The 24,283-nt window shown below is 44.8% G+C and overlaps 1 protein-coding gene across 1 annotated transcript; it reads right to left on the bottom strand.

The window, feature by feature from the left end:
* Positions 1-14,276: 14,276 nt before the first annotated feature.
* On the bottom strand, positions 14,277-23,513 carry CCNJ (cyclin J). Its single transcript, XM_075612730.1, has 6 exons — positions 23,334-23,513; positions 22,500-22,611; positions 20,058-20,268; positions 17,382-17,681; positions 17,138-17,297; positions 14,277-16,773 (listed from the first exon to the last, which is right to left on the bottom strand). The coding sequence occupies exons 2-6, from the start codon at positions 22,566-22,568 to the stop codon at positions 16,356-16,358; spliced, it is 1,158 nt and encodes a 385-aa protein (XP_075468845.1). The 5' UTR covers positions 22,569-22,611; positions 23,334-23,513; the 3' UTR covers positions 14,277-16,355.
* Positions 23,514-24,283: the final 770 nt, after the last annotated feature.

Here is a 24,283-nt window from a genome sequence, read left to right as displayed (position 1 = left end):
CTATGCATCTATATCCCAATATATATTTCACACACACAAAGGAAATATTCCTGGGAAATGTCAGAAATTTGGCAATGAAATGAGTTACATTTGATGCACCATAGTGCAGTCACGTTTTGTGCCACTTTTGAAGTGGCAGAGTTTTTGCTGCTAAAAGAAGCCAAGCAAAGTGATGCCGTTGATACATCCAATGAGGCTAACGGCGCCAGTTATCTCCAAAATCACATGCTGACAAAACAAACAGCTTCCAAAGGGAATCTAAGAAATTCGCATACCAAATGCCGCACTTGGCGTCAGTTTAACTAAAAGATTGTCATTTGCTTTGCTTAATAAAAAGACCTCACTTTTATAATCACTACAATGTACCAAAGTACTATAAACATGTTCTATCCACACACAGGGGGTCTGCAAATATATCACATCCACGTATTGCCATGCCCAGAGGAGGAACTAGCTATTTGTTCCTGGTGGAATAAGGGTTGTTGAGTGAGGGGCGGGGACTTCAATCCTCCATCTGTAGTCCTATGAGTCCACCTCCCCACCATGCTCTCCCACCCCCCTCCTACCCCTCTCCTCCCCCATTCGCTCTCCTCTCCCCACCATTCTCTCAGTCCCCCTCACTCCCCATCTGTCTCTCAACACCCACTCCCCCCAACAGTCTCTTTCAACATCCCCTCAAAGTCCATACCTGTGGACCTGTGGAGCAGGGGGTGTCATCCTGGCCGCAGACACCAGAAGGTTGTGACTGACTTCCGGGTCGGACCGCAGCCTGTCCTCTGTAGCCCTTTTCCTCTGCTCGCCGCCAACGTAGCCATCCAGCAATCACCATCGTGCTGCCACTCTCTGCCACCTGCCCCCTCCCCTAACCCCATGTGCCAGGGCAGTTGCCCCGCTCACCCCCACCCCTAGTTCTGCCTCTGGCCATGCCATTTTAAGTTATCAACAAAAGCTGTTTATGTAGATCTATCAATACCAATATATAAATATAAAAATATATATAGAAAAAAAGAAGCGCATGCCACATAGCATAAATCTGTGTTGACATTTATTATCAAAAATAAAGAATTTAAAATGGCACACTCACAAGCTTGTACCACTCCATAATAGCTAACAATGATGAAAAATCCTGGCATCAAGGTAAGTATGAGAGTCCAACATGAAGGTAGGGATTGAAAATATAAAAGAGGCAATCTCTCAGAAGGTACGTCACCCGGTGGTAGTCCTGATCTAAAACCGCAACAGCTAGGCACTTCAGGAAACTGACTGGTGTTATCAGTTAGTTTCAGCCTTAGATAAATGTGCTTTCCGGGTTAGATCATGGCTGTATGGATGTCTCTTTCGCTCCTGCAGCAGACTCTGTGTAAAGCAGCCCGGCATCTGTGATCAGCTGCTAGCATGCAGGGGGAGTTCAGACTTCCACAACGTGATGGCGTCACCTCGTACGCTACGTCCCAACGCGTTTCGTCATCAATGTGACTTTGTCAGGGGTATAATATGATGGTAGCCCATACAGCTTATATAGTCACTTAATGGTCATATTTCTTTCTGTCAGCCTTATACATTCACCTACTCTTCAATCTAGTCAACACCAGTGATCAGCTGCTTTGAGGATTCCCGGCGGTTGATAGTGAAATGTGTAAGGTTTCCCTTTACGGAACTATTCCCTTGGAGGAAGTGCAGGAATGATTTCCAGCCCTGCTGCAGTCAGCAGACTCAGACCTTGAGACGCATGGGACCCCACTAAAATACTGGACATCTGCGGCTATCACTCAACAAGGTACTCCGGTGGACATCAACATTTGCGTGTACAGACCCATTACATCAGGTCTCCCTCAACCTGCCCCCATTAACCTACTGTGGTCCCAGCTGAAAGGCGTGTGGCATGCGTAGATCCAGAATCAGTTATATTGGGATTTTCCGACAGCAGTAGAGGGGCATTTATTATCACATCTCCTGGATCCATAGCACATCCGTTCCACTGGAGCTAACCCCTACATCCTCTTCACCGCATTGGACCATACGGGACTCTGTTGGTTAAAACACACTCCCCTGCGGTTTTGTTAATTGACATTCACTTGCTCCTCAGAGACCTAGTAGCCCTTAAGGCTTATTTAATTTACTCTATGGAGTTTCCAGCTTCACTCGGTTGGCTTTTTATCTTTGCGTGTTTATTGTGTTTTATATTGTTAGTGCAACTTGTTGTCCATATTTTAAATAAATCTGTTCCTATTCTACACGCACTAGGAGTGTGCGCCCTTAATTTTTCTGTTTTCACATCTGTATTGGGAACAGTAATCCCCTGAAGAGCAGCCTTTCCCCTGTTATATGCACACCTTGTTTACTATTAGTAGTTATTGTGTCACACATATTTTCCTATTTTAATTGTCCTTGGCAGTTGATATTCTATACCTTGTGCCAAACACTCCGTTATCACTAATTACTATATTATATATCCTGTGCGCTGGTTCATATATATATGTCAAAACAGTTGTCTGTAAGTAGTTTGACTGACTGCATCTAATCCCATGCTGTGCGTAAAAGCTGTGCAGAGGCAAAAGGTGACAAATTGTATGCTCATTTGCATGTCATTTCCCAGAATCCCCTGAGCAGTGGAAGCACTATATGCTAGTTGATAATGGTGAAAGGCAGGGTTGCAGACCTGTCTAAGACACGTGAATGTGTTCACAAGTAATATTTTTTATTGGAGATTATATATATATATATTTGAGTGTTTTAAACTTGCTTTGCTAGTCCCATGCTGTGTTTAAAAGCTGTGTGAACGGCAATACATCAGCTTAAATAGGCTCCATGTGAATGGATATTCCAGGCAAAAGGTGACACATTGTGTGCTCATTTGCATGTCATTTCCCAGAATCCCTTGCTACAGTGGGAGCACTGTATGCGAGGTGATAATGGTTGAAAGGCAGGGTTGCAGACCTGTCTAAGACATGTGAATGTGCTCACAAGTGATATTCTTTATTGGCTATATGCTAACGGTGGAGGTTTTCTGTCGCCTTTTTCACCCACCATAACTTAAAATATATTACATTATATATATTAGTTATGTTTGCTTCTGCTATTTTGGAGGTAGGCCTATATTTGAGAAGGCATTAGCTAGATCTTACATTTGCAAATAAAAAATATAGCTTTAAAAGCTATTACATTTATATATTGTATTACACACACATACATATATATAAATGGAAATGGAAATATTACTGTGTGCTCATTTGCATGTCTTAGACAGGTCTGCAACCCTGCCTTTCACCATCATCACCCAGCACACAGTGCTTCCACTGCAGCAAGGGATTCTGTTTAGCCTATCCCATAGCCTCTCTTGCATTCCCAGTAAAATCAACCCCACACTGATGAGACCCATCAAGGTCGAAACAGCTGTCTGTGGGTGGTTTTCTGGATATGCACCTTAACCCTGGCTGTGCTCAAAGCTGTGACCATGCAGCAAGGTTAAGCCTATAGGGAGCCATGTTAAAAATGGTTATTGAGGCAAAAAGTGACACTGTGTGCTCATTTGCATGTCATTTCCCAGAATCCCTTGCTGCAGTGGAAGTGCTGTATGCTGGGTGATAATGGGGAAAGGCGGGGTTTCAGACCTGCCTAAGACATGCAGATGAGCATACAGTTATATTTGCATATTTGCTTTCCTGTGGAGGGTTTTTGTCACTTTGTTTACTCACCATAACTTAACTCAGTATTATGGTTTAGCCTATCCCATAGCCTCGCTTGCATTCCCAGTAAAATCAACCCCACACTGATGAGACCCATCAAGGTCGAAACAGCTGTCTGTGGGTGCCTTGGCCCTTTGGCTTAGATCAAGGCGATTTGAGTGCACCTCTCGACCTGCACAGCTATGACCAAATGCAGTACTATCCTATCTGGGGTTTCAGTAGGAAAGGTCTGTGGCAAGCATTTGGCCCTCTAGCTCGTTGAGAGGTGGTGTCCAGACCCCGGACCACAGAACCCCTGAGCCTTCGGGCTAAGGGGGGATGGCATTCGAATAACCAGCCCTTTGGGGCTGGGGTGCACCCGCACAACCCTCGAAAGAGGGGAGATGATGCGAACTCCCTTGCGGGCCTCGGGCCAGAGGGAGGAAGAGACGGATGTCCTGAATCCTAACGGAGCCTTCCTCCGTTAGGATTCAGGACATCCGTCTCTTCCTCCCTCTGGCCCGAGGCCCGCAAGGGAGTTCGCATCATCTCCCCTCTTTCGAGGGTTGTGCGGGTGCACCCCAGCCCCGAAGGGCTGGTTATTCGAATGCCATCCCCCCTTAGCCCGAAGGCTCAGGGGTTCTGTGGTCCGGGGTCTGGACACCACCTCTCAACGAGCTAGAGGGCCAAATGCTTGCCACAGACCTTTCCTACTGAAACCCCAGATAGGATAGTACTGCATCAATGTCCCAGGAGACCTAGGCTTTCGGGCTGAAACCTTCAGGGAAACTGTGCACTGAGGGCGGGTCTGACTTCGGTTGGACAGTCCAAAGGCAAGCTCCCTATCCACTGAAGTGGACTGGGATCCGATGAGCGAGAGGGTGCAACTCTCTCGGGAGGAGAAAAAAAAACAAAAAAAAACCCAGCTGTCTGTGGGTGGTTTTCTGGGTATGCACTTTAACCCTGGCTGTGCTCAAAGCTGTGACCATGCAGCAAGCTTAAGCCTATAGGGAACCATGTTAAAAATGGTTATTGAGGCAAAAAGTGACACTGTGTGCTCATTTGCATGTCATTTCCCAGAATCCCTTGCTGCAGTGGAAGTGCTGTATGCTGGGTGATAATGGGGAAAGGCGGGGTTGCAGACCTGCCTAAGACATGCAGATGAGCATACAGTTATATTTGCATATTTGCTTTCCTGTGGAGGGTTTTTGTCACTTTTTTTACTCACCATAACTTAACTCAGTATTATGGTTTAGCCCAGGGGGGCGCAAACTTTTGTCCCTGCGCCCCCCTGCCGGTGGTCCCCTCTGTTCCGCGCCCCCCCTAACCACCATTGACCCGCCCTCCGGCGTCATGACGTCACGTTGCCATAGCAACGTGATGTCACATGACCTCGCGGCGTCATTTTGACGCCGCGTTGCCATGGCGACGCAAGAAGGAAGCTGCCGGAGTCACGGGTAAGTATGATTTACAGGGGCCCTGCAGCTCCCCGGGCACTTAATTTAAGTGCCTTCGGGAAGCACGCGGGGCCTCTGTAAACCCCGCGCCCCCCCCACCGGCAGTCTCGCGCCCCCCCTGGGGGTCGCGCCCCACAGTTTGCGCACCGCTGGTTTAGCCTATCCCATAGCCTCTCTTGCATTCCCAGTAAAATCAACCCCACACTGATGAGACCCATCAAGGTCGAAACAGCTGTCTGTGGGTGGGTTTTTGGCTAAGATCAAGAGGATGGAGGTTGCCATGGAGCCCGCCGGGACCACCCTGCACAACGAGAAGAAGAAGAAGACGAAGAAGGAGAAGCACACGGCACCCCCGGAGACGGTCCCCAGCAGCCAGGAGACGGACGGAGGAGGCCCAGCGGCAACCAGCTCCAGCGGCTCAGGCGACGTTGCCACCCCCAGCGGCCTCACCCCCACTGCCAGCACCAGCAGCGGCGGCCCCAGCTCCAACCCTGGAGCTGGGAGCAGCAGCAACAGGAGGATCCCCCGCCTGGAACCCTGGATGAGGCAGACGGTGGTGATGCAGCTGAGGGAGGTCGACGGACAGCGCCCTCTATTGGACGCTGAGACCTTTGCCAAGGAGCTGGTGAGCAAAGCAGGCTTTACTCCGGACGAGATCCTGAGCATCCAGGACCTCAGGGGTGGCCTGTTTTTCATCAACTTTGCCACGGCGGGAGCCTGCAGGAGGTACTGGGAGGCTTTCCAAACCCTGAAACAGGAGGTCCCCTTCTCAGAGTTCGACGTGAACTGCCCTATCCAGAGGGACGAGAAGAGGATCACTGTGACGGTGAGGAACCCCCATATCCCTGGAAAGGAAATTGCTACCTTTCTGCGGCGCTCTTGCACCGTGGTGAAGGAGCCGAGCAGGATCAAGGACAAGTTGGGGTACTGGGTGGGAAAGTGGAGCATGGTAGTTCGCTTGTGGCCAAATCCAGAAGCGGCAGATCGGCTGCACCACCTCCCTCCCAGTTTTTCACTTGCGGGCAGCTCAGGGAGGATCTTTTACCCTGACCAGCCCCAGACCTGCGGTAATTGCGGGAACCTGGGGCATCAGTGGAAACAGTGCACCCTGAAAGCCTGCAGAAACTGCAAGAACACCGGACACGAAACAAAGGATTGTCCCCGCCAGAAAACCTGCGACCTGTGCAGAGAGACAACCCACATGTTCCGGGGCTGCCAGCTGAGGGTCAGGAGCTACGCAGAGGCCGCGGCTAAAGGCGCAACACCGGGCGCGCCCCTGACAGCAACCCAGAAGGCAGCCAAGAAGCCCCCTGCAAACCAACCCGTAAAGGCACAAGGGGGTAAGTATCAGAAGGAGCAAAGGGAAAAGGAGGCCACCCAAGCAGCGCCCGCTGCGGCTCCTGAGCCCGCTGCCCCTTCAGTAGCAGCCCCCACCCCACCCTTTCCCACCCTCACCCCTGCAGCAACACTCCCTCCCACACCCACTGCTGCTGCAACCCCCACCCTCCCCCTACCCCAACCCTCCCCGCCCACCCACCACCCCTTGCCCCCTCCTCCCAACCCTCGACTGCAGCCCCCCCCCACGCTCCATGAGGCTGCAGCCCCTCCCTCTGTAACACCTCTCCCCAGCCCCGAGGCTGTTGCACCCCCTCCCTCTTCCTCCCTTGCTACAGATACCGCCCCCATAGCCCAGACCGGAACGGAGAAGCAGGGAATAAAGAGGAGAGCCCCTGAGACGGATAGCCCGCACCAGGGGCTGGAGCAGAAGAGAGCCCAAATGCAAATCGGCGACTCACCCACTTCCAGCGATGCTGACAGTGACCTTGAAAGCGACCTGGAGGAGGAGGAAGCAGAGATGCAGGAGGCAGCCATTGCAGAGGAGCAGGCGGCCATTTTAGAACAGCCACCTAGCGAGACACTGGTGACCGTGGAAGAGCTCATAAGAGAGGGGCGAGAGGCAGCAGAGACCCTCCTCCTCCATGACAACCTTGGGCAAACCATGGATCTGCTAGTCCAGCTGTGCGAGGAGATCAACAAGACCACCCACGCCAGCGAGGATGGTAACTAGTATCACTGCATGTCTGTCCAACCCTTTATCCCCAAACTAATGGCGTCTTTTAACATTTTCTCCATTAACGTAAGGAGCATAGGAGAGCGGATGAGACGTGCCAGAGTACTAACATTCCTTTCTTTACAGAAAAGTGATGTGTATATGCTACAGGAATGTGCCTTACCTTTTTTCTCGATCCTACAGGCACCTGAGCGGGCAGTGGTCTCACGGCCCCTCCTACTGGTCTGGGGGGAACAGGTGCAGGAACGCGGGTGTAGCCATTTTGATCCGGGGGGGATGTTTCACTGTTGATTCTGTCCATGAACTCGTCTGCGGCAGACTACTGGTCGTAGACGGTTCGTGGGCAGGGGAGCCGATTAGGCTCATCAATGTGTACGCCGCACCCCGGAGAAATGAGTGCTTGGAACTTTTCGAGCACCTTCGCCCTTGGCTCGCAACCTCCAGGGCAGTGGTGATGGGTGGGGATTTCAACTGCACGATTGAGGTGGGGGGGCGCGTGCCCCCTAGCAAATCATCAAAGATAGATGTGACGTCCAGGCTACTCATGGCGATGATTGGGGAGGCATCACTGAAGGACGCAGTGGGATCTATGGGAGCAAATGCCGCAAACTACTCTTGGTGCCACCCAAATGGTTCCGTGCGTTCTCGGATTGACTTCCTGTTCACCACCAAGCAGGTACAGCACAGACAGCACTCCATGGTCGCAGTACATTTCTCTGACCACAGAGCCATTCATCTCCAGGGGCGCCTGGGAGGAGGTTTCCCCCCAGGGCCAGGATCCTGGAAGCTGAACTGCGCACTGCTGGAAAGGGAGGAGATCATGGAGGAGCTGAGAACAGCATACACAGCATGGAAAGAAGAAAAGGCCTGTTTCCCCAGCACTGCAGAGTGGTGGGAATTCACGAAGATAAGGATCCGCTGCTTCCTGCAGGCAAAGGGCAGACGCCTGGCGTGTGAGAGGAAGGGGGAGTTCGAGGGCCTGCAGCGCAAGCTGCAGTTCCTGCATGACCTCAAACGCTGCGGATGGAACGTGGATGACGACCTGGAGGAAACCAAGGAGAGCCTGCAAAAGCACTTTGAGGAGGAATCCAGACGAATCATCTTCCGTTCCAAGGTGGAGAACCTTGAGAGGGGGGAGAAATGCAATACCTTCTTCTTCAAGAAACTCCACTCTGCCCACATGCCCCTGAGGGAGCTGCGAGACAAAGATGGCAACGTGCAGCAGGGGAAGGAGGAAGTCATGGGAGTCGTGAAAGATTTCTATGAAGACCTCTACTCCCCAAAAGCATCAGACCGAGACCAGGCTGACAAATTCCTGTCAGGGATTACAAACACCATCGACCCGGCAGGAAAAGCAGCCATGAACGCCCCCCTGACGCTGGAGGAGCTCCACGCTGCAACCAAATCCTTTAAGACGGGTAGGACGCCGGGCGGAGATGGTATCCCAGCTGAGTTATACACGAAGCTGTGGGACCTGATCGGCCCGGACCTGCTCGAGCTTTACAGGGAACTGGAAGCAGAAGGTAGGATGCCCCCAACACTGAGGGAAGGAATGCTGACGCTCTTGTACAAACGGAAGGGGGAGAGGTGCGACCTCAAGAACTGGCATCCCATCTCGCTCCTGAACGCGGACTACAAGATCCTAGCAAAAGTCCTAGCGAACAGACTGAAGAAGGTCATCATGTGAAACCCAGTGACTTGGAAAGGCGCTTAACAACTATAAAGGTGCTCAAAAAAATAAAATTAAAAGTTTGTGAAACTGACGAATTCTCTCAACCTTCCAGGGAATATGCACTGATTCCCTTACAACAGTTTAGGATCCAGGGCAGGAAGGGAGCAGCATCATCAGGAACACCCAGAAAAAAAATATACAAAACTCATCATAGTGTGGTATGAAAAATAAATATATGTCAATATGTGAAACTTGGCTCTTTAGATAACCTACTTACAAAATGTAAGATATATAATGGCAGGTTTGTAATTGTGATGGATCTTTGGACACCTCAGGTTTTGGGCTGCAGCAAACAGCAGCATACATCAGATAGGGGTGGTGTTAGGCAAGATGATGTTTTCACTCTGGCAGCAGCTTCCAATCAGTCATATGCAATCATACAAAGATAAGGGAAACGATAGTGCTTTACCAAATAACACAAAGTTTTATCGTGAAGACGAGCAGGAAATGTACTCACAATATATTAAATGAGCACATTCACATCATGGTTTCTTTAGGAACCAGGGTATTGAATCGGCAGATGGAGAGATCCCTCACTTCACTCCGCTTCCTTGTCCTCCACGAGGGTGCCCCCTCGTCCGGTGCCAGATGGATGGCGTCTGTCGTCACTTCCTGGCCTGGCAGTGACGACTTCTGGTGGGCGTGAGTAGAGCGGAGAGTAGGGGGAACGCCGGTCCAAAACTATGCCTCCGTGAATACAGCAGAAAGACAGTTCCCAAACGGTAGATACAGCTGGGCTCTGCTAACTGTCTGCAAATTTCTTTAGCTCAACGCGTTTCACTGCATGCCGCAGCTTCCTCGTGGAGGACAAGGAAGCGGAGTGAAGTGAGGGATCTCTCCATCTGCCGATCCAATACCCTGGTTCCTAACGACACCATGATGTGAATGTGCTCATTTAATATATTGTGAGTACATTTCCTGCTCGTCTTCACGATAAAACTTTGTGTTATTTGGTAAAGCACTATCGTTTCCCTTATCTTTGTATGATTGCATATGACTGATTGGAAGCTGCTGCCAGAGTGAAAACATCATCTTGCCTGACACCACCCCTATCTGATGTATGCTGCTGTTTGCTGCAGCCCAAAACCTGAGGTGTCCAAAGATCCATCACAATTACAAACCTGCCATTATATATCTTACATTTTGTAAGTAGGTTATCTAAAGAGCCAAGTTTCACATATTGACATATATTTATTTTTCATACCACACTATGATGAGTTATGTATATTTTTTTTCTGGGTGTTCCTGATGATGCTGCTCCCTTCCTGCCCTGGATCCTGAAGAAGGTCATCAGCCAGATCATCCACCCAGACCAGACGTGCGGCATCCCCGGACGCAGGATCGCAGATAGCCTCGTCCTAATCAGAGACGCAGTCCACTACATCAAAGACCGCCGTGTACACGCGGCCCTGGTCACCCTTGATCAGGAGAAGGCCTTTGACCGTGTCTCCCATGATTTCATGGGCAGGGTGCTGCGTGAGTATGGGATGGGGGAGATGTTCTGTTCTTATGTTAACCTGATGTACCTTGACATTTGCAGTGTGGCGATCGTGAACGGATGGAAGACTAACCCCTTCCCTGTCCTCTCAGGGGTTAGGCAGGGCTGCCCTCTTTCACCTCTCCTTTTTGTCTGTTGTATAGAGCTCTTCGCCCAGTGCATCAGACGAGACGCAGAGATCAGAGGGATCGTCGTGCCAGGACCCCAGAGACGCGAAGTGACGTCACCATCTTCTGTGCAGATAGCCGGTCGGACGCTGGTCCAGACGTGCGAGGATTTCGGGAAAGCTTCAGGAGCAAAAGTCAACTGCGGGAAGTCAGAGACCAAGCTATTTTGGCTTTGGAACCTGACTGCCGACCCCCTCCCCTTCCCCATCAGAGCAGGCCTCATTCAAATCCTTGGAGTCTGGTTTGGTGTGGGGAGCGAGGCCGCTGCCCTGAAGAGCTGGAACGAGAGGCTGAACAGGGTGAAGCAGAAGATCGGATTGTGGCGCCTCAGACCCCTCAACATTGAGGGGAAAAAGCTGGTACTGCTGAACGAGATCCTCCCTGTCCTGCAGTACGTGGCCCAGGCATACCCGCCTTCGACCAGAACCTGCCAGGAGATCTCCATGGCAGTGTTCCGCTTTGTCTGGGGGGCCAAGTTTGAGAGGGGAAAGCGCGAGGTGATGTACAGAGCCGCACAAGGGGGGTAGAGGAATCCCCGACATCCCCACTATGCTGCGCGCCTTCTTTGTAAGCAACTGCGTGCTGATCACCCTAAGAGACTGCGTCAAAGACTCCTCTGGCTACTCCATGTCCAGCCTCCTACTCCTGCCGCTCTGGAGAGCACTGGGGTGGGACAAGTGGGACAGCTCCATCCCTTACAGCTGGCGCACGCCCTGGTTCTACAAGGACGTGAAGAAGTTTGTGAGGCAGAACAATCTGGAGGGAGTAAAACCAGACCTGTGGAAGCCCAAGGTCATCTACAAAATGATCAGGGCTAAAGACATCATGGAATCGGTCCCAGGTCTCCACCCCAACACCTTTGGAACGGTGTGGAGGAATGTGGCATCGAAAAGACTAATGAACAAACACAAAGACATTGCTTGGCATGCCATACACGGGGGACTCCCTGTGAATGCGAACAAGTACCAGAGTAAACTCAGCCTCGTGAGGCACTGCCCCAGGTGCAACCCAGTGGAGGAAAGCATCATACACCTCTTCTGGAACTGCCCCTTTGCGCAGGCCTTGCTGCGTGCGCTGGACACTGACTTAAAGGACTGTAAACCGAGGAAGTGCGTCACGTACTACTCGGTGTTCCACGGACTTTTCACAGGAACACACACAGAGGACGCAATCGTAGCCGGTTGGCGTCTAATGTGCTGTTTCAAGGACGTTTTACTATTCGCCAGGGAACGTTTGATCAAGGGGAAGAAGAGGATGTCGGTCCAGGACTGTCGCAGGCTGCTCCACAGCCTGCTCAAGGACTATTCCATCTTTGACGGCCCTGAGGAGGACTAAACACCCCCCTCCCCACCCCCCCCTTACTCCCCCGCCCCAAGTTTTTCTGTGCAATAAAGTTAGAGATAATGTGTGTATGATATGTCATGTCTGTGGTGCAGTGCATACGTATAAATGCACTGCACCGCCGTGTTCGTCACAGTTTTTTTACTTTTGGGGAAACCATTAATAAAAATGTATGTGAGTTGTGTGGGATATGCACTGCGCCGTTGTTAACGTCACGGTTTTTTTTCCGTTTGGAAAATGATTTATGTACTGTTATAATCTTGTTGTAAAGATTCGCTGCATAATAAAAGAATTTTCAAAACAAAAAGCTGTCTGTGGGTGGTTTTCTGGGTATGCACCTTAACCCTGGCTGTGCTCAAAGCTGTGACCATGCAGCAAGCTTAAGCCTATAGGGAACCATGTTAAAAATGGTTATTGAGGCAAAAAGTGACACTGTGTGCTCATTTGCATGTCATTTCCCAGAATCCCTTGCTGCAGTGGAAGTGCTGTATGCTGGGTGATAATGGGAAAGGCGGGGTTGCAGACCTGCCTAAGACATGCAGATGAGCATACAGTTATATATATATATATATATATATATATATATATATATATATATAAAGAGAAAGTATCCCAACAAAAGCACTCAGGTAGGTGTACTAAAGTATCGAAATGCATTAATAAATGTTGATACTCTAATACACCGAGTGCTTTTGTTTGGATACTTTCTTTCTTCTTGCATTTCCATTTGTACTTTGTCCCTAGCACCGTCAGCAGTTGTGCACTCTATACATATATCTAGTTGACTTTTGGTACTCATTACTTTAGGGTCTGTAGCAGGCATCCTTTCCGGTTTCTTATATATATATATAAAATTAATTAGGACAGCATATTTAACATGAAAAGCTTTGTTTCATGAAAGAAGTTTTTAATTTGCGTAATGAAGATGACGCGTTTTTCTATTTAATGTATTTTACGCAGCCAGCTGTCTTTACTGCCTACACTACATTTGTACGAGCAGGAGAAATGTTTGGTACATGTTGCAAATCTCTAGTTGTAACACAGGATATAGGTTTACTTTTGCATGGGGGTTATTCCTTACAGGTTAATGCACCAGAGTAGGCGTTAACTCAAGCCAATTGTAGTTAACTCCTTACAGGCCATAATGAATCTGCCCTTATGGATCAAGGCAAACATCAATAGGATTGTATTCTTTGTTACATATGGTGCAATTGATTTGCTCCAGAACTGCACTACTTATGGCTTGATACATAGACCCTTTAATGTGCATTTTCAACGATTTCCTAGTATTTCTATTGTTACCATCACCGTCTGTTTAATTTGTGGATGTGCAAATGAACAAGTACAAAGCATGAGAGGAGGCAACAATGGAACCAGCGCGCTGAACGCTGTGATTGGTATGAAAAGGTTAAAAACACACCAAAAAACACAAAGTGTCACTACATTCAATAAAGGTAAACAAATCCCACTCTACCCTTTGGGCCCTGTTTATAAAGGGGTGTTAATCTTTAAACCACCTTATAGCCCATTCATTAAGGTGCCTTGCAACCCAACACCATTTAATAATTCTAAGCCTTTGTCTCTGTGCCTCATCGACCAACATTTATATAAGTCAGGTAGGAAAGGGACATGTGCATAAGGCTTTATTGCATTTAATTGCTACATAAGGCCGCGATTATACTCCTCACGTTGTTGCTTGCACACGCGACAAGGACATACTTACCAACCCCTATGAAAAGCTCCCCTAATGCGCACTCACATTTTGTCTTTTCAAGCGATGTCCGTGTCACGTGAGCGGTTCAGCTGAGATGTGAACCGCTCACGTGATGTCACGGCCACACCTCCCCATCGCTGAAAGCACAGTTCACACATCGCGCCAGCAGCAGGCGTGCACCGTGTGCACGCGCTCCGTCGCGCGGTGAGTAGTCTCAGCCCAAGAAGAAAAAAACTATTGTTCATCAAGCAACTGCTTATATTGCTCCAAATTTTATTGCCAAATGTTCGTTTATGCAATCGGAACAAAAATGAGTGAATTGAGATTTGCTGTTAAAAATCGATGCATATTCCAAGTGAAATAATGCAACCCATTTTCTGCCAGAGAAGAGGTTGGCACTAAACATCCTAGTTTTGGATCTTAAAACATATACTTATAAAAAAGGTGGAAAAACCCTACAAAAGTGATTAATATGTTTGTGGGGAGTGTATGCATCTTTGTGCGTATGTAAGTCGTTAGTGACCTTGTAACTATTTTTGATATAAAATTATAGCACTCATCCCCAAACTTGCAGAGGATACAGTTAAAGGCTCATGTCCTTTTAATAATAAAAGTCAAGATCATAAGACAATTTACACAAAGAAAACATTTATTAAAAAAACTGAAGTGCATAGCACTCACCCAGAATTCTTTGTTGTGGTTACACACTTGGGGCAGTTTCCATACATTAGGATGAAAAAACCCACAACATTTTGGCTTCTGCATTCAAACAGGAGTGGTAAGATGTGGTCGAGTCCCTTCTAAAATAAATTTTAACAGCTCACAGTGCAAATTCCTTTGGCTGTTGTCATGATTATGTAGTTATACAAAAAAAAGCCAATGCTACATAATAAATAATAAAAAAATGTAGTGTGTTTAGGTTGAATCTCACTCAATGCCTTATAATACAGACAATTAAAAAAAATATAATAAAAAAGTAAAAAAAAAAAAAAGTACAGTAGCTGTGTATGTAGAGGTTAATTACAGACTTCCTTAATTACTCCCTTTCTTCCCAAAGAACAATTCCAGTGTTGGTAATCTACTATTCTCTAAATTTTGTGCATAATACTAATGGTGCTGAAAAAAATATTGCAGAAAATCTAATCTGCGGTTACAAATGACAGTAAAATCATTAGGCTTTCTTCAGCAAATATGCACAGATCAGCTGTTATTTCAAGTTGTGATCTATAAACAAGACGGACATTCATAACAGTGAGGTAGTTAAAGATTTTTATGAAGTCGTCAAACAAACTGGAATGTTAAGATTATATACTAAATATGTATTCTTTTATGTATAACTTTCTGGCACTTCGTCACAATATTTGTTTTTGAAAACGCATTGTATAAATGCTGACCACACTGAAAAAAAAAAAAAAGGGGGAAGTAACTCAGCCCTACGACTACATAAAAAAAAAAAAAAAAATTCAAATTAAAACAGGAAGTATCCAAAACCAAGCATGCTCATACTTCCAAACAAATTATTTTCACATCAACAGATCCTGCATCATTTGCAATGGAAATGGTGGAAGACTTTCAAGTTCTCCAAAAAGGGGTTACAAGGCCCCACAATTAGCTAATTTTAGACCCTATGCATTGGGTTAACATTAACAGGGGTTTCTTTTTTACCCCATACCCCTATGGCTGCCCCTATCACAACCCTGTTAATGTTACATAGTGCCAGCAAATTATCATTCAGACAATGAGATGCCAGAAATGGGTACAAGAGCAGATTTGTTACAAACAGTTTTGGTCAACTTGATTTGGCTTGTAAATATGTATACGTAACAGCTATGTCAAACTCCTCCCCCCTCCCCCCTTAGCTACAGTATTAATTTCTATCTAAAAAATACCAATATGTTTACTATTGCATTTCACATTTTCCTCTTCTCCACACCGTATCACAACAGAAAAATGTATAAATAACACTACGTTCTTTACAAAGAAAAATGTATATTTTTCAGTTAGTGGGATGGAGATTATACATTTTCAGTTGCGTTGTAGAGCAGCATAAAACGAAAGGGAAAAAAAAAAAAAAAAAAGGTGTACGTGTCGAACACTATGTTAAATATACACCAGCAGCATCATGAAAGACGTATGTTACACATTATTTCCCTGAGTTAGTGTGGAATATTGCTTTTCAAAAAAATATCCTTTGAGGTATACTTGAATTATTGGAACGTTAAGTTTAACAAGAGTTGACCTGTAAAGAACTTTGCAATGAAATGAACCATAGCCCCAATAATTGAGCCTTGTTGTGAATGTTTACAGTTACATTGCATTAAATAACATTCAAGTGATTGACAGTGAAGCGGTTCTGTCTGAACATAGCAGAGAGCTAGTATTTCAGTTGTGTACACATTACATCTTCAAAGATTAATACTGTAAATCTCCTTCATAAAATGTAAGCCTTTAGCACGCCTTACGAGAAGACTGTTTCCCTGACATTTACCATGTTCATTGGTCAAACAAATGTGCACATGCTCTTCAGCACTACAGAGTGGTTTCATTTTGGATGCTATTATTTGTAGTATTTCAGGATTTTTCCCTACATAGACATATTTTTTGCTTTCTTCTTCTTCTGGGAAAAAAAAAAAAAAAAGGAAACTTGCGACTGTAGAATTCACAGTATGGATTACGTTGGTAATGGGTTCATGTTTTACATCTTCACTTATCACCTCTCAAAACATTGAGTTATACAGGGGTAATGTCCATTAACTTGGTAACTTCGGTTATATGAAACACCTATACATGGCTTCACTTCTATTGGTACAGCGGCTAGTGACATACTGGGACCAGTCTGTAAGTGCCCCCGTGCCTGAACACTGGCTTGTATGCCAGAAGAACAGCTTTGCAGTGGATAAGCAGATGTATGGCCCGTTGACACAATTTGTTGGCAGCTTTGCTGTTGTGGAGTTGCATGGTGAAACTGGAGCTGAGGTTGATGCTGTGGATGCAGATACTGTGACATGTGCTGCTGAACATGAGCTTGCTGTGGCGCTTGGGAAGGAGGCTGAAATAAACATTGTGTTGCAGCATGTCCCAGTTGTCCTTTCAGCTTGTTGGCTTCTTTGACATCATTGTCATGGGCACTAAAGCCAGAAATGAATACAAAATGACGTCACAACACAGACATTTAGCGTTCAAAATACTCTATTATTAAAAAAATGTTATAGATGACTATAGGTTAATATCCATAAAAAAGTCCAAATAATTCAGTTTTATAGGACACAGAAAAGAATAAATAAAAATAAGAATTGAGACAAAGAAACAAAGCATGACCTACACTTGGACGTATAGTGAAAAATCACAAGTGCTTATAAATATCTGTGGCTTTTATTGACTATGGAGCTAAATAAACGGTCACTTGTAATTGCTGGTGCTACTCTATTTAGAGCCAATATTTGCTAAAGTGATATTTTACCAAGTAACGTAGGACGTTTCCCCACAACTTACATCAGCAATCTCTCAATGCAAGGCACAAGAAAATCCCAGGAGTATGCAGTCAGACGATGCAGCCTCGTTGGCCAGGTTGGCGAAAGACGCAGGATAATCCTAGAAGCCGCCACACATGAGGCAGCCACCAGCGATGGGGTATAATTTAAAAATGTGTGATCTGCAGGAAAACCAAGAATACATTTGAAGTACATGGCCCAGAGATGACCAAAGATGGGTAAATGAAATAACAACCTCAATATACCTTGTAACGATACTTCTAAGAAGTAGTCTGCGTATTTTGCCATGTATAGCTTGGTCTTCTCCAAACAAATCATGGGCCAGCCGTCGTGGAGGTCCGTGTCGTGGACAGCAATGGACAAATAGTACTCTATAAAATGAGCAGCTGTGGGGAGGCACAGGTTCCATTGAAATGTTTCTAGCAGCAAGAGCTCCATATGAAGCAAGTTCTGTTTTGTTAGCACCAAATTCATGTTAGTCATACATCCCAGACTGTTCAGCTGCTCCAACTTTGGTACTCTGTCTTCTTTGTCTTCAAATTTACCTATGGATCAAACGTAGAAATGCAAGTGGTGAAAAAACAATGACCCTGATAATATGGTTATAACCAGAATCATCCTCTGCAGTTGAACAACCACAGCAATGAAAAGTAGATGATCATTTACTGTATAGCGATGTACAGTTCATTTGTAAATCTTTCCTACATCTCAAAACACTTTAGATTGTCGCTCAACAAGATCATTGCTCAAATGATCCAGCTTCATGAAAGGAAAATTCTGTACAACAATTAGAAAACCACAACTAATTTCCTTTAGTTTATTAAATAGTTCTACATGCATGAAATTGGCTTTGTTGAGAAGCAAATAATGAATTGCTGGTTTTAAATACCATTACACCAAACTGACCTTTTCAACAAAGTCAGAAGGGACCAATTACAATACTTTGAATATTCATCTGCATATGTAATAATATATTACTTGGCTAGACAAAAATAATAATAATAAGCCTATTCACCAGTACTTTACACGCATGACATGTTGCAGTTTTACTAATGCTTAAGCACTTTGTTAACTGAACATATTCAATGAATTATAATACACGGACACTTTTCTGAACACAAAGTTACTATTTATTCTGTAAAACAGTACACTAGGACAACTGAATTTAAAGTAGCAATCCTGCATTCCTTGTTTTTTTTTAATACTTATTGGTGGGAAGCAGAGGGTCCTTGGATCTGAACTGTTAATTTCAGCTCCGGGGACCCCCTGCTTCCCGAGATACTTACCTCCAAGGGTGATGCCAATAGCATCTCCAGCTGGGCTATCTAAATGGCGGCTTAAATGTCCCACAAGTCCAATAGGAAGTCGCGATCTCCCCCCGTGCGGCTTCCTATTGGCCCACGTGACCAGGATCTTTAAACCCGCAGAGCTGCTACCGGCACACACTACAGAGGTAAGTATCTTAGGAAGCGGGCGGTCCCCGGAGCTGAAATCAATGGTGTTCAGCTCCGGAGACCCCCTGCTTCCCACCTATTGTTTTTATTTTTTTTAAATAAATTTAAAAAAAAAACAAAAAACCCAAGTTTTGCCCCTTTAAAAAAAAAGAAGAAAAAAAAAAAAGGAGGTGCAGTTCACTTCAAACTGATGTCAATTGGTGGGATTGTTGGGTCATAAAAGAAAGAAAAGGAAGAAAGGTTAGCAAGATATTTCTATAGGACTATAATTAGGGGAGACAAACCCATGTGATAAATGCCATATTTTAAACTATTAAACAGGTTTCTATGATAGCGCCTCAAGGCATTTAGGCCCAGCGCTAAGCCATGAAGCACCATACAGCACATTCACATTAATGACATATAAAGGTTACTTAAGCCTTCTTTCAATGCTAGAAGGACTGAAACGCATTGCGGCCCAATCCGGCAGCTGCAGCACTTGGCTCCAAGCAGTAAATATACTCTGAGTTGAAGGTTTCTCTAGCAAAACGAAGGGTTAATAAAAAAAGGTCTTTCAGTCACAGAAACCGGAAAAGCAACTGCTGATCAATATATGTGCAGCTTTGAGGTAATTAGGGGAGGGTTGGGACACTTAATGGTAAACTCTCGACACCATCATCACTCTCCTAGCTGCTTAGCCTGCAAGTCTTCAGGTCTTCAAGCAAAACACAACTCACTGAAGGGGCAAGCAGAGCGCAGAAAATGGGATCAGTATAGATTTGTTTAACATAGGGGCGGCTAACTCCAGTCCTCAAGGGCCACCAACAGGCCAGGTATTTGGGATATCCCTGCTTCAGCACAGGTGGCTCACTCAAAAACTGAGCCACCCATGCTGAAGCAGGGACTGACTGAACTCTGCTGAAGCAGGGATATCCCAAAAAACCTGACGTGTTGGTGACCCTTGAGGACTGGAATTTGCCACCCCTGCGTTAAAAATTCAGACACATTTGAGAATATTGGACATTTGGGCAGCACATTTATTTATATGCTGTGATTAATATTTACCCAGATTTACAGAATCCATAAATAGGTTTTATTTGAATACATGACTTTGGTGGAAACTTGCAAACGCTGGCAGATTTTCTCAATCCAAGGAAAGCTTATACACTTGGAAAGATTTAGCAAATTCGTGACTTTCTTTAAAAACTACAAAGACATTTGCATCTCCCTATAAATACCAAGAAGTAAACTTTTTTTTTTTATGAGTCAAAAAGGAACTTTGGGAAAATTCTGTTTCATTTCAGAAGCACCCAGTTTTACAGCGTAAACATGTGTTTTCAAACAGATAAGGTAAGTGAGAGAGGGGGTGGAGGTGAAAAAAAAAAAAAAAAAAAAAGGCGGAAGATGAATTAGAAGTGATCAAGTAGTAAAAACAAACAAAAATAATTATTTTATACATTTTTGTTTTTTTGTTTTTTTAATACTTACTTGCTAAAAGCAAACAGGACAAAGCAACAATATGCAGCTGTTGGATGGAAATGTCATATCGGTCCATAAAGAGATCCAGCAGGTAGACAGCAAGATGGCGAGCAGTAGGGCAGAGCTTGAAACGATTACTGACAATAGCAATCAGGTCTGCAAAGTAGCGTCTTAGGTTCAACTGGGGAGACTGGCCTTTGTAGGAAGGAAGCTTCAGTTCCTACGTAAACAGAGACCACACAATGATTAATTAAACATTGACGAGACTGTAATGGGAATTGTACATACAACACAGTTAGGCAATCATGCTAAATTGGTGTGTTTTCTGCTTATGGGAATTTTTGTTGTTTTAGTTTTGCCAGACTAACCAGCAAATTATTGCTTTGCAATATGTAGCAGGTTTTACAGGGAAATGGCTGGATATATGCACCAGTATTCTTATAAATACATTGATTTGCTCACTCTTCATGTCAGAAGTGTACCATTTCCAAGCATTGAATTTGTACATCAGCAGCAAAAAGGTCTAAAAACCAACATCTAAAAAACAGAAGCAAGTCTACAACCTGCTTTACATCCCAAGTTAGAATGAGATTCAGGATGTCAAATATACATACTATTTTCTCATTGCCAGCCCAAGTCTGTCACATTCAAATATCAAATCATTCCATGCATTCAACTATAAAAGGACAATCAGGGGAGCCGCAAATATCAGTGCGCCATATATCTTTCACTGTTTAAAATCAGATACTTTTTCAACTTTAGATCTTAAAACTTTTCTGCCCATACTGTTTTTTTTATTTTTATTGTTGTCCACTTTCAAATGTATTATAACACAGCTACTAAGCTATTACAGATGTACTATAATAAACAAAGTCCGCAATCTGCTACATGCAATTTATTTATTTCAAGATCGCAACTGACATGTTATATAGAGCACTTAACCTTCTTCCACCAAAAGTTCTTGTCTGAAGGCCTGCCTAATTTAGGTGCATAATAGTTTACATTATTTAACTGCAAACCAATATCCCAATTTAAAAGCTGGCTATGCCGCCCACAGAACATTCAACCACATTAACATGAGACTATTGTGACAAATAATCCAGTATATTTGCATTAATAGCAATTAGTTGAGTAGTTACTTCTATAGTACTGCAGAATTTACATACATTTAATGACAGAGAGATTATATAGATATTACACTGAAATTTAATTTTTTTCACAAAACTATGGTATCATAATGACTGAAGTGATTTTTACAAAATGTGTAAATTACATCTGCATTGCATATAGGATCTTTTTTCCTTTCCGGTTTTCAGTTCACACAAACCCTTCTCTTGTTTTTGGCTACAGCATGCCTTGAGCACTAATTGAATTGTGCAGATTATAGACAAGACTGGGCTGTGAAAAATAGCAATTCATCAAAATAATTAATGTAGGAAACCATAGCAACCTAATCCACTCAGCCAAGTGACTCAAAGATTAAGGGGGGTGGGGCAGGAGGAAGTGGAAAAATGCATATCATTTTTATATCACTTGTGATTTTCTATAATAGTTAGTGGGGGGGAGGTTGTGGGGGAGAGAGAAAAAGTGGGTGGGGTAGAAAGTGTCTTTTCTAAAAACTCTGAAGTTTACAACAAAAGAAATAAAACCAACACCACCTTCAAATCAGGACACTTGTAGAAACAAAAGAGACATTTGTGTTTGGAAATGCTAGCCAGTTTGCTGTTATGAGGGACGCCCCAGCCTGCTGTTGAATAACAAAGGGATTTAAACCGTGAAACTCTATTTGCAGCAGCACCCCTGAGCTTGCTCAGAAAGTACTTTTCAAATAGAAGTGTCCTGAGGGGAGCAGCAGACTCCCTGCTACTTAACACTAGAGTGCGAAATGAACCACTGGAAAGTTACCAGCTGGCCTCAGCTCAGAAGACCCTCCACACAATACAACACCAAGACTGTTCCCTTGAGCAATATCACTTCCAGAATTGGCACATATTCCATTAAGAATATGCCTGGCCCCTACGCCAGAAAATAAAAAATATATACATAAAAATAAAAAAAGCAAAGTTGAAATGTTGTACTTGTAAGAAAAAAAAAAGTTTGGAATAAACAGTTAAAAAAAAGTTCAGTTGAGCAATACAAATGTGTTGGATTTGTTTTCTTAGGTGCTCCAATTGGTTGGTTTGTAATTTTATTTGAATAAAATGTCAAAAAACATTTGGCAAGAACAAAATCTATTTATCCAACATGTCAATGCAAGATACTCAAAAATATTAATTACGGAATATTACATTTATTGTGGTTTCTTATGTTGCTTGAATTAAGCCTAGTTCTACCACAGAGCACTACTGACACTTACACTGGATTATTAATGCAACTCCACATACAATCCATAACATTTTATTAACAATGTTTATTTATGGGAACAATTAATGTATGGTTGCCATTACTTACTTTATATCTAAGTGTCTGGTGGATATCTGCAGCAAGCTGTCCCTTCCACCACAGCCCTTCCAGCTCCATTGCATGGGAGAGATCAGAATGGAAAATGCAGCAAAATATAGTCCTGCAAGACAAGTTGTGTTATAATGCAGATAGTTCCTTGGCATAGCAGAGCTCAACAACTTGCTCAGGCCGACTTCACTTACAAAGAGATCCCCCCATGTGAAGGGCTAAAACTCTTCTCTCCAACACTTCTTCATTTGCATTCAATTAAAAGCAACCAATGGCTTAACCCTTCCGACCCTAAATAAAAAAAGACTCATTTCCCACTGCCTTGCTGACCCAGGATCAGCACACCTGGTGATCCTTCCAAAGGCAGAAACAGCAGTGGCAATGCTAAATAATAATAATAATAATAATAATAATAATGTTTAAGGCTTTCTTTACTTGGGCAGTGAAAGTCAGAAAGCTGCAATTTACACCGAATGATAATCGAAAAGCAAAAAGGAAGATCAAAGCTAAAAATCACAACAAATTAACCTACATCTACACTTTTCATTTAAAAAAAAGGGGGAGGGGGACGGGGGGGCATATACAATGCATAATTTAAAAACACCACCCCAATGTCACTGTGATACAGCAGTTACATCATGATCCTACTCCACATATATTAAAATGTTCAATATATACATATATTATATACACAAAACAGGGGGGGGGGCACAATCTGTGCTGTGCTACCAACAAAGACCCTGCTGCACACGCTTTCACCCCCCCCTCTCCTCTCCTCTGATCCCTTTATAAGAAAGTATAGCGGTGCCTGAGCAGCCCCCCACCCAGACTCACCCGGTCACTGGCGAGACCCTGGCTGCAGCGGGGCCCCCCAGCGCATGCCGTTCCCCTTATTCAAAGCGAGCCCCGGTTCAGTCTCACGATGACTGAGCCCGTCCATTAATCCGCGGAACTCTCTCCATCCATTGTTAAAGGGCCAAGAGCCAGCCAGTGTATACAAAGCCTGCAACCACACGCATGCCGCTGGGGTGGAATCGACCAATCAGGAGCGCGATGACAGTCGGGGAATCCGGATCGCTCCAATGGCGGCGTGGCTTACATAACTCAAAAAAAATAAAAAAAGAAGATGTGCTCGAAGTCGCTGCCGCACCTCTGAGTGATTTGGGCCTTCGTGGGTGCCGTAGGCGCGCTTATTAAAAGACCCCGGATGCGTCACGTGCTCTGCAGCAGCCTGGGATGGGTGGGAGTTGGAGTGCACAGTGGTTGCAATCAGCAACCGCATGGGGTCTCGCGGCCCAGCTGCACTGTGCCCTCAGGGCTCTGCAAACGGTGCAGGTTACAGCCAAGTGATAGCCATTCCCTTGTGATATGGTGATGGGTCTTTTAGCTCAAATTTCTCTGGCACTTTAATTAGTATTTTAGCTTGATATATATTTTTGCCAAGAAAAGTTTAGTTTAATTGGGAAAATCATGTTTTAATGTGGCCAATGTGAGATATGTGAAGTGGTGCTCAGAATCAGTATCAGGCTCTGTATCAACCTTGATTGTAGCAATAATAATCCTTAAATGTAGATAGGATGCTGATAGGATGGTGATATACTGATAGGATGGTGATAATCAGTCATGAATAGACCTAGGTGAGACAGGTGTCTAGTTGTGTTAGCATACCAACCACAAATATTGACACTGTCACCAATAACCCCACATAGGGTAATCACAATATAAGCAATAAGGTACTGACAGGACTTATATCAGGGCATAATAGCCCATTACCTGCCAGTTTG

Source organism: Ascaphus truei, chromosome 8 (assembly GCF_040206685.1).
Source record: "Ascaphus truei isolate aAscTru1 chromosome 8, aAscTru1.hap1, whole genome shotgun sequence".
NCBI lineage: Eukaryota > Metazoa > Chordata > Amphibia > Anura > Ascaphidae > Ascaphus > Ascaphus truei.
Note: the sequence above shows the minus strand (reverse complement) of the source record. Positions and strands in the feature narration are given on the sequence as shown.

Bases quoted from the DNA above. Each gene is read 5' to 3' on its own strand.
- CCNJ (XM_075612730.1), bottom strand. From the start codon at position 22,568: ATGGAGCTGGAAGGGCTGTGGTGGAAGGGACAGCTTGCTGCAGATATC. The intron at 20,269-22,499 runs GTAAGTAATGGC...CTGTTTACGTAG, and splicing joins ACCAGACACTTAGATATAAA to GAACTGAAGCTTCCTTCCTA. The intron at 17,298-17,381 runs GTATATTGAGGT...GTTTTCCTGCAG, and splicing joins CTTAGAAGTATCGTTACAAG to ATCACACATTTTTAAATTAT.